The sequence below is a fragment of the Vidua macroura genome, chromosome 33, assembly GCF_024509145.1.
Source record: "Vidua macroura isolate BioBank_ID:100142 chromosome 33, ASM2450914v1, whole genome shotgun sequence".
In the NCBI taxonomy this organism is placed as follows: Eukaryota; Metazoa; Chordata; class Aves; order Passeriformes; family Viduidae; genus Vidua; species Vidua macroura.
Genome location: NC_071603.1, coordinates 1,190,024 through 1,203,712, shown reverse-complemented (window position 1 = coordinate 1,203,712; position 13,689 = coordinate 1,190,024). Strand labels below are relative to the sequence as shown.

Below are 13,689 nucleotides of genomic sequence, written 5' to 3'. Positions count from 1 at the left end.
GGCGTCAAGCCCCGCCCCACCCCTCCCCTTTGCCCTCAGCCAATCAGAGGCGAGCTCCGCGCGTGCCCAAGCGCGGGCGGGCTCTACCCCCTCCCACCCCCCCCCGCCGGCCAATCACGTCTGGCGGCGCTGAGGATTGACAGCGTCAGGAGCCAATGGGGAGAGACGGGAGGCGGGGCAGCGCAGGGCTCGGAGGCCGCGTGGGCGAACACGCTTTATTGCCACGGGGGAGGGGCACGGGGGCGGACAGAGGGGCCTGGGGGGGACTCGAGGGGGTCCCCACGCCCGGGGGGCTCGGGATGAACCCCCCACACCTGAGCGTGGTCCCTTTCGCGGGGTTTCCCAGCTTCCTGAGTGGCCTCACGGCCACGTTCCTGGCGTTTGTCCCCAAATCCCACTGGGGGCGGGGGTTGTGTCCACCCGGGAGGGGTTGTGTCCACTCAGGAGGGTTGTGTCCACTCAGGAGAGAGTGTCCCCACTCCTACGGTGCCCCCAGTCCTTGTCCCCGCAGCGTTCCCCTCCTGGAGTGTCCCCGGAGAGCGTCCAGCTGTCGCTGCTCTGTCCCCACCGTGACCTCTCCCCACCCCAAAATTCGGGGGTGAGGCCGGGGGGGGGTCCCCCAGGCTCAGGGCTGCATGCGCAGCGCCCCGTCCAGCCTCACCACCTCCCCGTTGATCATGGGGTTCTCGGCCAGGGCCTGCACCAGGTGGGCGTACTCGGCAGGGTCCCCCAGGCGGGACGGGAACGGCACCTGCTGCCCCAAAAACTTCCGCACCTTCTCGGGCAAACCGGCCAGGAGCGGCGTGGAGAACAGCCCTGGGGAAAGCCCAGAAGCAGCGTGTGAACCCTGCCCACCCTCCCACGGGTGCCCCCCTCCCCGCCCCGGGTGGCCCTACCTGGGGCGATGGTGACCACGCGGATGCCCAGCGGTGCCAGGTCGCGGGCGACGGGCAGGGTCATGCCAACGATGCCGCCCTTGGAGGCCGAGTAGGCCGCTTGTCCCACCTGTGGGGAGGTGGTGTGGCCACCGCAGGGTTCTCTGACCCCCGCCCCGCTGGCCCCCAGGCTCGCCGGGGGTGCCTCACCTGCCCCTCGAAGGCGGCCACGCTGGCCGTGTTGACCACGAGCCCGCGGTGGCCGTCGGCGTCCGGCTTGTTGTGGCTCATGAGCTGCGCGCTCAGGCGGATCACGTTGAAGGTGCCCACCAGGTTCACCTGGGGGAGGGAGAAGGATTTGGGGTGGGGGTCTCGTGGGCACCAGCAAACCCTGCTGGTACCTCCACAGCCCCACCCCAGCGCCGTGCTGGGAACACCCCAAAGTCCCCATGTCTACAGCCACTGACCAGGGCATCCAGGCCACTGACCAGATCATCCAGGCCACTGACCAGGGCAGCCAGGCCACTGACCAGATCATCCAGGCCACTGACCAGGGCATCCAGGCCACTGACCAGGGCATCCACACCACTGACCAGAGACCCCCCTCATCCACTCCACTGACCACTGCCCAGGGCCCCCCAAGCCCCCCACTCACGTTGATGACCCTCTGGAAGTCCTCCAGGTCGTGCACTTTGTCCTTCTTGCTGTTGTAGGTCTTGACGGCGATGCCGATGCCGGCGCAGTTCACGGCCAGGTCCAGGCGGCCGAACTTCTTCTGGGCCACGGCCAGCGCCGCCCCCACCTCCTCAGGAGAGGTCACCTGGGGGCCACCGAGGTGGGGGCGTCACCACTGGGACACGGCTGGTGGGGCTAAGGTGGGATGGCAGCACTGGGGTCATGGTGGGTGTGACTCACGGGGGTCAAGGTGGTCCCCAGTCGAGGGGGTGGCCAAGGTAGCCCCCACCCCCTCAGCTGAGGTCACCTGGGGACAAGGGGGGCTGTGCTGAGGGGGGGATGTCACCGGAGGGGACAAGGTGGGATGTCACCAGCAAGGTCAAGGTGACCCCGAGTCCTCAGTCAAGGTCACGCTGGGCCCAGTTTGATTGGGGGGGAGGGGGGGATGGATGTCACCAGTGGGGTCAAGGTGGTCCCCACCTCCTTGGCCAAGGCCACCCGTGGGGTCAAGGGGGCTCCACATCAAGGTGGGGTGTCACCTGAGGGGTCAAAGGTCACCAGTGGGGCCTCACACGCGGGGTTAATGTCACCAGCGGGGGGGGGGGGGACGGGGGACACGGTGGCCACGTGTCGAGGGGGGGGATGTCACCAGCGGGGGGGGGGTCACGGTGGCCACATGTCGAGCGGGGATGTCACCAGCGGGGGGGGGGGACATGGTGGCCACATGTCGAGCGGGGATGTCACCGGGGGGGGGGGGGGGTCCCGGTGGCCCCGTGTCGAGCGGGGATGTCACCGGGGGGGGGGGGTCACGGTGGCCACATGTCGAGCGGGGATGTCACCGCTGTGCTCAAGGTGCAGAAGCCCCCCCCGTGCTCACGTCGGCGGGGGCGAAGGCGCAGTGCTCGCCCAGCTCCTGGGCCAGCTGGCCCCCGCTGGACGCGGGCAGGTCCAGCAGCACCACCCGCGCTCCCTGCTGCACCAGCCGCTCCACCGTGGCCCGGCCCAGCCCGGAGCCGCCGCCGGTCACCAGCGCCACCAGGCCCTGGGGGAGGGGGGGACACAGAGGGGTCAGCGGGGAGGGGGGACCCCCCCACAACATCCCCGAGGGACGCGGGGTCCGGGGGGGTCCCGGTACCTTCACGCTGCGAATCGCCGCCATCGCCGCCGTCCGGCCAATGCCCGCGGGGGGCGGCACCGGGAGCGGCGGGGAGGGACGGGGGAGGCACCGGGAGGGACAAAGGGAGGGACGGGGGAGGCACCGGGAGGGACAAAGGGAGGGACGGGGGAGGCACCGGGAGGGACAAAGGGAGGGACGGGGGAGGGACAAGAGAGGGGAGGGACGGAGGAGGGAGAGGGGAAGGACCGGAGACAGACCCGGGAGGAACCGGGGGGAGGACCTGGGGGACACCGCGGGGAGGGGTCGGGGGTGGGACCGGGGGGGGACACCGGGGGGGGGACACCGGGGGCTGTCCCGAGGGAGGGACGGGGGTGGGACCGGCAGGGGCGGGGGACACGAGCGGGGAATCCCGGGGGGAGGGGGAGCGGGACAAGGGGGGTTCCCCCAGCTCCGGGGAGGGGCCCGGGGGGTGTCCGAGGCATCGGGGGTCCCCAGAGCGGCCGGGGGGGTCAGGGGGGTCCGGAGGTGGGGTCCCGATCTCCTTTTCCTCCTCATCCCCGGGACTGAGAACCCCAAAATTGGGACCCGCCGCAAAGGGACAGGATTGAGACATTTAACGGGAGGGGGACCAAGACCCCCCCCAAAAAAAAAGGGGATGGGGACCCTGAGGGGACAAGATCCGCTCCCCCGGGGGGTGGGATTTGGATTCCCGGGGGGATAAATCCACCACCGCCCCCCCCCCTCGGATTGAGACCCCCCCAGAGAACGAGACCGCCCGGGGAGGGGGGGGGGGTCACCACCCCAGGGTTGAGACCCCCTCCCCGGGGAACGGCACCAGGACCCCCAGGCGGACACGGCTGAGCCCCAAAGGTGCCGGGGTCAGGTCCCCACGGGGGGGCCCCCGCTGGCCCCCCCCTTGTCCCTCCCAGCCCGGCCAGCGGCCAGGGTATAACGTTACCTGCGACCTTCCCGGGGGGCACGGCCAGCAACCGCCGGGCCCCCCCCACCTCAGCCCCAAAATGGAGGAGAAATCACCCAAAATCCCGGGTACGAGGCACAAGGGGGCCAATTGTGGGCGGGGGGCGGGGGGTGGGACAGCGACAGTGACCGCGGGGACACCGACGGGGGGCGGGGGCAGAGGCAGGGACATGGCGGCGACATCGCAGCGGCTGACAAGGACCCCCCCCCAAAAAAAAAAAAAAAAAAAAAAAAAAAAAAAAAAAAAAAAAAAAAAAAGTGGGTGGTCTTTTTGCACCCCTCGAGTGAACATGGGTGGGGTGTGGGGGGTGGGATTTGACGGGGGGGGGGGACACAGAGGTGCTGCGAGGGGGAAAATCCCCCCCCCCCCAACCCACCCCATAGAGGGATTTCCCCTTTCAGGGCACTTTTTCTACCCCAGTTTGGGGTGCAGGAGGGATTTGGGGGTGCAAAAAGCAATTGGGGAGGTCTGGGAGGGGCGAAATTTTAGCGGGGGGGGGGACACAGAGGTGCTGCGAGAGGGAAAAATCACCCCCCCCAACCCACCCCATAGAGGGATTTCCCCCTTCAGGGCAGGTTTTTCTACCCCAGTTTGGGGTGCAGGAGGGATTTGGGGGTGCAAAAAGCAATTGGGGAGGTCTGGGAGGGGTGGAATTTTAGGGGGGGGGGACACAGAGTGCTGTGAGAGGGAAAAATCCACCCCCCAACCCACCCCTAGGGGTACACGGATTTGGGATTTCCCCTTTCAGGGCACTTTTTCTACCCCAAATTGAGGTGCAGGAGGGATTTGGGGGTGCAAAAAGCAATCGGGGAGGTCTGGGAGGGGCGAAATTTTAGCGGGGGGGGGACACAGAGGTGCTGTGAGGAGGGAAATCCCCCCCCAACCCACCCCATAGAGGGATTTCCCCCTTCAGGGCACTTTTTCTACCCCAGTTTGGGGGTGCAGGAGGGATTTGGGGGTGCAAAAACCAATTGGGGAGGGGTCTGGGGGGGGGGTAAGAGTGCTGTTACCCCCTATAAAATGCCCCCCCCCCCCAGCCTGCGTGCCCCAGTTCACCAACTGCCCCACCATGGTGATCCTGGTGGGGTTACCTGCCCGAGGCAAGACCTACATCTCCCGCAAACTCACCCGCTACCTCAACTGGATCGGCACCCCGACTCGCGGTGAGTGATTTTGGGGGGTGGGGAGGGGCGCCCCAAAAGGTTTTGGGGGTGCCCTTAACCCCCCCCCCCCCCCACCCCACACCTCTGCAGTGTTCAACGTGGGCGAGTACCGCAGGGAAGCCGTCCCCAACTATAAAAATTACGAATTCTTCCGCCACGATAACGCCGAGGGGGTGGAAATCCGCAGGTGAGAAGGGGGGGGAGGTTTGGGGAAATGGGGGGGGGGGGGGAGCATTTTTGGGGTACATTTGGGAAACAGCTGCACCCCCAAATTTTCAGGCACTGCGCTCTGGCTGCCCTGAAGGACGTCCGTGCTTACCTGAGCTCTGAGGAGGGGCAGGTGGCGGTAAGAGACACCCCCCCCCCCCAAAAAAAAAATAAAAATTAACCCCTCCATGGGCAAACTTCACCCCAAATATTTGGGGGGGGGTTCAAATTTCTCCCCCCAACCCCCACCCCCCCCCCAAAAGGTGTTCGATGCCACCAACACGACGCTGGGAACGACGGGACGTGATCCTGCAGTTCGCCAAGGAAAATGGGTACAAGGTACGATTTGGGGGGGGTCATGAGGAATTTTGGGGGGGGCGTGTGGAGTTTTGGGAGGGTCGTGAGGAATTTTGGGGGGTTTGTGGGTTTATAGAAGGGGGAAAGTGCTGCTTGGGAGGGGGTTTTGAGTATGTTGGGGGGGCAGAAATGTTTTGGAGGTGCCCATGGGATGAAGGGGGGGTGACGCTGTTTTGGGGGGGGACACTGGGGGGTACCCACAGTTTGGGGGGGTGGCACCGATTTGGGGGGGGCCACAGCACATGGGGGGACGCTTGCAGGGATTTTTGGGGGGGGGTGACGCTGTTTTGGGGTGCTCACAGCACGGTGGGGACAGTGACAATGACTTTGGGGGTGTTGGCACAGGTTTGGGGGTGTCCACAATTTGGGGGGGTGGGCAGTGACAGGATTTGGGGGTGTCACAGCATGGGGGTGACACCAATTTGGGGGTGTCACAGCATTGGGGGGGTGGTGACGCTGTTTTGGGGGTGTCACAGTACAGGGAGGTGACAGTTTTGGGGTGTCACAGCATTGGGGGGGGTGGTGACGCTGTTTTGGGGGTGTCACAGCATGGGGGTGGCACCGGTCCCCCCCTTTCCACCTCCCCAGGTTCTGTTTGTCGAGTCCATCTGTGACGACCCCACCATCATCGAGGAGAACATCAAGGTGAGACCCCGGGGGGGGCTGTGACAACGGGGACCCGGAGGTGACAACTGGGACCTGGAGGTGACAACAGGGGCTGGAGGTGACAACAGGGACCAGAGGTGACAACAGGGACCTGAAGGTGACAACAGGGACCTGGAGGTGACAACACAGGCTGGAGGTGACAACTGGGCCTGGAGGTGACAACAAGGACCTGGAGGTGACAACTGGGGCTGAAGGTGACAACAGGACCTGGAGGTGACAGCTGGGGCTGGAGGTGACAACTGGGGCTGAAGGTGACAACAAGGACCTGGAGGTGACAGCTGGGGCCTGGAGGTGACAACACAGGATGTGGAGGTGACACCTGGGACTGGAGGTGACAGCTAGGGCTGGAGGTGACAACTGGGACCCGGAGATGACAACTGGGGCTGGAGGTGACAACTGGGCCTGGAGGTGACAACAGGGACCTGGAGGTGACAACAGGGGCTGGAGGTGACAACAGGGACCTGGAGGTGACAACAGGGGCTGGAGGTGACAACACAGGCCTGGAGGTGACAACACAGGCCTGGAGGTGACAACATGGGCTGGAGGTGACAACACAGGCTGGAGGTGACAACAGGGACCTGAAGGTGACAACAAGGACCTGGAGGTGACAACTGGGGCTGAAGGTGACAACAGGAACCTGGAGGTGACAGCTGGGGCCTGGAGGTGTCAGCTGGGCCTGGAGGTGACAACAGGGACCTGGAGGTGACAACTGGGCCTGGAGGTGACAGCTGGGACCTGGAGGTGACAACTGGGGCTGAAGGTGACAACAGGACCTGGAGGTGACAGCTGGGGCTGGAGGTGACAACTGGGCCTGGAGGTGACAACTGGGCCTGGAGGTGACAGCTGGGACTGGAGGTGACAACTGGGCCTGGAGGTGACAACAGGGACCTGGAGGTGACAACAGGGACCTGGAGGTGACAGCTGGGACTGGAGGTGACAATACAGACCTGAAGGTGACAGCTGGGACCTGGAGGTGACAACTGGGGCTGAAGGTGACAACAGGACCTGGAGGTGACAACACGGGATGTGGAGGTGACAGCTGGGCCTGGAGGTGACAACAGGACCTGGAGGTGACAGCTGGGGCTGGAGGTGACAGCTGGGCCTGGAGGTGACAGCTGGGGCTGGAGGTGACAGCTGGGGCTGGAGGTGACAGCTGGGACTGGAGGTGACAGCTGGGGCTGGAGGTGACAGCTGGGGGTGGGGGAAGCTGCGTGTGCCCCCCAAAACGCCGCCCCCAATTCTCCAGCAAGTGAAGCTGAGCAGCCCCGACTACAAGGGCCGCGGGCAGGACGAGGCCGTGGCCGATTTCCTGAAGCGCATCGAGTGCTACAAGGCCACCTACGAGCCCCTGGACGACGAGCTGGACAGGTGACCCCCACCCCACGTCCCCCCCACACCCCGCCAGGCCTGCCCTGACCGGGGTGTCCCCCCCCGAACCCCCCCAGCGGGCTGTCCTACATCAAGATCTTCGACGTGGGCGTGCGGTACCTGGCGAACCGGGTGCAGGGCCACGTGCAGAGCCGCACCGTTTATTACCTGATGAACATCCACGTCACGCCCCGCACCATCTACCTGAGCCGCCACGGCGAGAGCCAGCTCAACCTGCGCGGGCGCATCGGGGGCGACTCGGGGCTGTCCCCTCGTGGCCAACAGGTGGGGTCAGAGGCAGCCCAACCTGCAGGGACACACCTGGGGGACACAGGGATGTCCCCTCATGAGCAACAGGTGGGGTCAAAGCCAGCCCAACCTGCAGGGACACACCTGGGGGACACAGGGATGTCCCCCTGTGGGTACCAGGTGGGGTCAGAGGCAGCCCAGCCTGCAGGGACACACCTGGGGGACACAGGGATGTCCCCCTGTGGGTACCAGGTGGGGTCAGAGGCAGCTCAGCTTGCAGGGTCACACCTGGGGATGTCCCCTCGTGGGCAACAGGTGGGGTCAAAGCCAGCCCAACCTGCGGGGACACACCTGGGGGACACAGGGATGTCCCCTCATGAGCAACAGGTGGGGTCAGAGGCAGCTCAACCTGTGGGGACACACCTGGGGATGTCCTCCTGTGGGTAACAGGTGGGGTCAAAGCCAGCCCAACCTGCAGGGACACACCTGGGGGACACAGGGATGTCCCCTCATGGGCAATAGGTGGAGCTGGGGGGGGGTCAGAGCCAGCCAGGTGTTCAGGGACACACCTGGGGGACATGGGGATGTTCCCTCGTGGGCAACAGGTGGGGTCAGAGGCAGCTCAGCCTGCAGGGACACACCTGGGGATGTCCCCTCGTGGGCAACAGGTGGGGTCAGAGGCAGTCCAACCTGTGGGGACACACCTGGGGGACTCAGAGATGTCCCCCTGTGGGTACCAGGTGGGGTCAGAGGCAGCTCAGCTTGCAGGGTCACACCTGGGGATGTCCCCTCGTGGGCAACAGGTGGGGTCAAAGCCAGCCCAACCTGCAGGGACACACCTGGGGATGTCCCCTCGTGGCCAACAGGTGGGGTCAGAGGCAGCCCAGCCTGCAGGGACACACCTGGGGATGTCCCCTCGTGGGCAACAGGTGGGGTCAGAGGCAGCCCAACCTGTGGGGACACACCTGGGGGACTCAGAGATATCCCCCTGTGGGTACCAGGTGGGGTCAGAGGCAGCCCAACCTGTGGGGACACACCTGGGGGACTCAGAGATGTCCCCCTGTGGGTACCAGGTGGGGTCAGAGGCAGCTCAGCCTGCAGGGACACACCTGGGGGACACAGGGATGTCCCATCACAGGCACCAGGTGGGATTGGGGGGGGAACAGGTGAGGTGTGGGGTGGTGCTAAAGGAAGCCACACCCAGCAGAGTCACCCCAGGTGATCACGGGGTGGAGCTAATTAACCAGGCCACACCCAAAAAGGGGCAGGGCTTTGGCCACACTCCCCATTCCCTGCTGTGCCCAGAGGGACGGGAGCAGGAAAAAGCCACACCCAGTGGCCCAAACCCTTCTCCCCGCCCCTCCCAGTACGCGCAGGCGCTGGCCCAGTTCATCCGCAGCCAGGACATCCGGGAGCTGAAGGTGTGGACCAGCCACATGAAGCGAACCATCGAGACGGCCGAGGCGCTGGGCGTGCCCTACGAGCAGTGGAAGGCCCTCAATGAGATCGACGCCGTGAGCCACGCCCTCTTTTTGGGAATTTGGGGAGGGGACCCCCCCCTCAAAGTACCCCCCACGCCCCCCCCCCCCCCAACGCCGCTGTCCCACAGGGGGTCTGCGAGGAGATGACCTACGAGGGAGATCCAGGAGCGTTACCCCCAAGGAGTTGGCGCTGCGGGACCAGGACAAGTACCGCTACCGCTACCCCAAGGGCGAGGTACCCCCAAAATCGCCCTCCCTTGGGGGGACACCTGGGTGGGGGGGGGCAGCGGTTTGGGGACACCCCCTAACCCACCCCCCCCCCCTCCCCAGTCCTACGAGGACCTGGTGCAGCGGCTGGAGCCGGTCATCATGGAGCTGGAGCGGCAGGAGAACGTCCTGGTCATCTGCCACCAGGCTGTCATGCGCTGCCTGCTGGCCTATTTCCTGGACAAGAGCGCAGGTGACATCTGGGGACATCTGGGGACAAGTGGGGACAGCCCAGAGCTGCTGTGCCCACCTCATTTCTTTTAACCTCCCCACCCTCAGATGAGCTGCCCTACCTCAAGTGCCCCCTGCACACGGTGCTAAAGCTGACCCCCGTGGCCTATGGTGAGTGGGGTGGTGTCACCCCAAAAAGGGACTGTACCCCCCAGAGTGGCTCCAGAAAATGGGGACAATTCCCCCCAAAAATTGGGACTTGTGTCCCCTCCCAGAATTGGGGACAAAGTCCCCCCAAAATGGGACTGTACCCCCCAGAGTGGCTCCAGAAAATGGGGACAATTCCCCCCAAAAATGGGACTTGTGTCCCCTCCCAGAACTGGGGACAAAGTCCCCCAAAAATGGGACTGTCTGCCCAGAGGCCCTCCCAAAATAAGGACAATTCTCACCAGAGGAAACCCAGCATAAAATGGGGAAAACCAGCCCAAGAGACCCCAAAAGACCCCAAGTATCCCACCTGAAAATGGGGACAATTCCCCCAAAAAGGGACTGTTCCCATTGTGTCCCACCCCATATGAGGACAATTCCCCCAAAAAGGGATTGTTTCCCGTGTGTCCCCACCCCAAAATGGGGAGAATCCCCCCCAAAACCCCTCCCTTCTTCCCCTGGAACAGGGTGTGAGGTCGAGTCCATCTTCCTCAACATCGAGGCAGTGAACACCCACGGGCACGACCCCAGGTGAGGGCTCCCATCCCCAAATCCACCCCAAAAAGAGGGTGCAGATCTCATTCACCCCCCCAGATAACTGAGGGGGGTGTTTAAATTTTGGGGAGGTTCCCCCAAAACCCCACATTTTCACCCCCACAGAACGTCGACATCAACCGCACCGCAGCCGATGCCCTCAACACCGTCCCCGAGCACTTCTGAGGGGTCCCTTGGGGAAAAGGGGAGCCCCCACCCCAAAATGAAACCTTGTACAACCAAGCACCGAGCCTGAAAATTGGGGGGCTGCACACCAAGGGGGTGCCTTTATTTTGGGGGGGGGGTCAGGTGGTGGCTTTGTTTGCTTCGGCCTCACTGTACTGGCTCGCCCAAAATGTGGGGGTCCTTGCTCTGCATCTGAGAGGGAGAAAAATAGGGGAGGGGGCATCAAATTGAGCCCCCCCAAACTGAGAGATGGCCCCCCCCCAGCACGGCCTCACCTTGGCCACGAAGTTCAGCACGTCCTTCTTGGAGGTTTCCTTTTCTGCCCGTGGCCCCCACTGGTACTTGAATTCGGGGGGGTCCGTCAGGGGGATGGCGGGGTGGTCTCCAGGTACCTGCAGAGGGCTGGGTGGTGACCCCTCCCAGCAGGTTTTGGGGGTGCACAGGGTTTTGGGGGGGGGTGTCCCAGCGCTCCCCTGGCCCCGTGAGGGACCCCTTGAGCCACGGGGTGTGGGGGGCTGCGGGCTTTGCTCTGCGGTGTGGTATAAACAGCCCGGCCGAGGCTGGCGCCGAGGCTGCTCTGGGCACACCGGGAGGGATGGGGGGGGACCCCCTGCACCCCAAATTCTTCCCCCCAGCCCAGGAACCTCCAACTCACTTCTGCCGCACAAACTCCTCTGTCACCAGCTTCCGGACGTCCCCGAACACGCTGTGCTGCTTCCTGAGGATCGGGGCTAGTGAGGGCTGGCACTGACTAGCCCAGTGCCCCGCTCCCCCCCACCATATCCTACCCTGGGTACACACGGAGCAGGTGCAGGAATTCCCACAGAGCAACCTGGAAAAGGGGGTGTCAGTGAGCGGGGTGCAAAGGGAAAGTGGGGGTACAGGGCGGGGCTTTTGGGGGAGAACTCACTGTCTTTGACTGAGTTGCCCTTCATGAAGATGAAGCTGAGGATGGACTAAGAGGAGCCCCATCTTCTCCTTCTCCTTGTCCCTGAGGCACACACTGGGGTGTCACCCATGCGGGCAAGGTGGGGGGGGGGGACACGCAGATCACCCCCCTCGAATCACCCCGGGGTCCCCCAGCAGCAGCCCCATCACCTGCACAGGGGGCAGGTTATTGATGAGGATGTAAATGTGGCGTTTGGTGTCGATCTCCACCAGCTGCAGCCCGAACACCTGCGGGAGGACGAGGGTTAATCCACGGGGCGTCTCCCTCCAAAACCCTCCCCTTTCCCCTGCCGTGCTCCCCTCACCGCCTGCAGGGTCCTGTCGGCTCTCTTGACGATTTCCGAGTAGGCATCCCTGTATTCCCGGATTATATTCTTCAGCATGTCTACAGGAAACAGGCAGGGAACGCTGAGGGAGCCCGGAGCTCTGAGCTCCCCACGGCCAGCAAGGCTTTAGGGGGTCTAAACACCGTGGAAAGGACGCTCCCCTAAACGTACCTGCCCTCTTGATAGGAATCTTCTTCTGGTCCTTCACAAGCAGGAACTGCACCAGCTCACTCACCTGTGGGGGAATGAGCAGGGAAGGCCGAGAGCGGGCTGATATCAAAAGAATGCAGACACAGGACTCCGGCAGCGGGTAGGGAGGGGATCACCGCAATCCACCTTCTGGTTCACCTGGTCCTGGGAGCGCCGCTCCACCTGGGTCGGGATGAAATCATCCTCCCCGCCGGTCAGCTGAGTGGAAAGGACACGGCAAGCGGGGGAAGTTGATGATAGACAAGGGACCAAAACCGAGAAGCGGAGAATGGGAGCAGCCAGGAGGGAAGGGGAGAGTGAATGAGGGGAGAACGGGGGTGGGGGAGCAACCTCTCACCTGAGAGCTGCCGAGCCCTTTGCTGCGCTTCCGCTGAGACATTTCTCACAGCGGTTCTGAGAGGAAAACAAGCACCGGGTGGGCTAGAACCGCGACGAGAGCAGCCCTAAGGCCGCCCCCCAGAGTTCCACCCTCAGCAGGGCCGCAGAGACCCGCTCCAAGGCCCGGGCAGCGAACCGTTACCGACCGCGCTCCGCCGGCGACTGCGCCGGCCCCGCCCACACCGGCCGACCCCCCTCACGCCAGCCTCGCTTCCCATTGGCCCAGCCCCCGCTGGCCACGCCTACCGACCAAACCCCGCATCACGATTGGCCGAGAGCGCCAGATCGCCCCGCCCACCGGCTCCCTCCAGGCCGAGACTCGCGCTCCACCCCCTCCCACCTCAGGTGGCGAAAAAGGCGGGAAAAGAGCGGCGCGCGCGCCCCTCCGCCCCCCCACTCTCCCCTCACGGCGGCAAAGATGGCGGCGAGCGCTGGAGAACACCGCGGGACCGCCCGAAAGGCGGCCCCGGCCCGACCCCAGCCCCACAAAAATCCCCCCCTCACACCGCCCCGAACCCCCATTTCACAGCCCCACACATCCTCCCTGCCCCCGGCCCCGCTCGCTCATCACGGCCCCCCAGCCCCCCACTCATCCCACAGCCCCCCCCCCCCCCAAACCCTCCCTCACACCCAGCCCTCCCTTTCACAGCGCCGCTTGTGAAAAACGCCAATCGCTCGGTTTTTTAAATTTTTCAAGTTTAATAATAATAAAATGGTTATAAAAATAGCAATACAATTAGAGTAATAAAAACTTAGAATTAGGACAATTACAAGACAATAAAAAGCAAAGAGTTACGGACGTCCAGATGCTCTCAGGCAATTAAGCCACGACAACCGTGCCTTGTGAACAAAGGAATAACCTTAATGAACAAAGGAATAACCTTAAAAGCAATAGCCTGTTGCATATACAAAACACTTCATGATTATGCATATATTTTATTTAAAACAAGAAATTCGTCTGGTACTTGTCAAAAAGTTTCTGTTAATTCCTAGGTGCCTTTGAGTCTAAGTCAGGCTTGAAGAAGTTCGTTTCTGTTGATAAGGAAAGCCATAAATTCCTCTCCTCTGGAAAATTTAGGGGTTTCTGTAATTGTTATCTTTGTGCGAAGAATTCCTTGATTATCCCATCTCTTTCTTGAGCTAGTTATAAAGTATCTTACATAGTATAGTTTCTATTTTAACATTGTGTTATAACCTAAAAATACATTCAATACACTACTTGAGAGAATTAATACAACATAACTTTCCAGTATTACACATTGCAACATTTGCGAAAAGCCAATCATAAAATATGCATTTTTCACACCTCCCCTCGCTCGTTTTTT

General features: G+C 63.1%; 3 protein-coding genes across 3 annotated transcripts; 1 reads left to right on the top strand and 2 right to left on the bottom strand.

The window, feature by feature from the left end:
• Positions 1–189: 189 nt before the first annotated feature.
• Positions 190–2,786, bottom strand: HSD17B10 (hydroxysteroid 17-beta dehydrogenase 10). Its single transcript, XM_054001888.1, has 6 exons — positions 2,686–2,786; positions 2,428–2,592; positions 1,531–1,695; positions 1,086–1,214; positions 897–1,005; positions 190–816 (listed from the first exon to the last, which is right to left on the bottom strand). Exons 1-6 carry the CDS (start codon positions 2,707–2,709, stop codon positions 626–628), a joined length of 783 nt encoding a protein of 260 aa, XP_053857863.1. The 5' UTR covers positions 2,710–2,786; the 3' UTR covers positions 190–625.
• A 729-nt stretch (positions 2,787–3,515) lies between these two features.
• On the top strand, positions 3,516–10,559 carry LOC128821023 (6-phosphofructo-2-kinase/fructose-2,6-bisphosphatase-like). The gene is given in 18 exon segments (XM_054001886.1): positions 3,516–3,714; positions 4,684–4,809; positions 4,900–4,996; positions 5,089–5,155; positions 5,280–5,306; positions 5,308–5,355; positions 5,962–6,018; positions 7,286–7,407; positions 7,485–7,692; positions 9,024–9,170; positions 9,266–9,292; positions 9,294–9,311; positions 9,313–9,372; positions 9,468–9,597; positions 9,684–9,746; positions 10,250–10,297; positions 10,300–10,313; positions 10,443–10,559. Coding segments are annotated over 18 exon segments (1,347 nt in total). The 5' UTR covers positions 3,516–3,686; the 3' UTR covers positions 10,503–10,559.
• A 62-nt stretch (positions 10,560–10,621) lies between these two features.
• On the bottom strand, positions 10,622–12,549 carry LOC128821037 (non-structural maintenance of chromosomes element 3 homolog). Its single transcript, XM_054001903.1, is given in 12 exon segments — positions 10,622–10,688; positions 10,773–10,876; positions 10,879–10,894; positions 11,158–11,220; positions 11,291–11,332; positions 11,412–11,455; positions 11,457–11,505; positions 11,593–11,678; positions 11,756–11,835; positions 11,948–12,011; positions 12,113–12,184; positions 12,324–12,549. Coding segments are annotated over 12 exon segments (729 nt in total). The 5' UTR covers positions 12,366–12,549.
• Between the last annotated feature and the right edge of the window lie 1,140 nt (positions 12,550–13,689).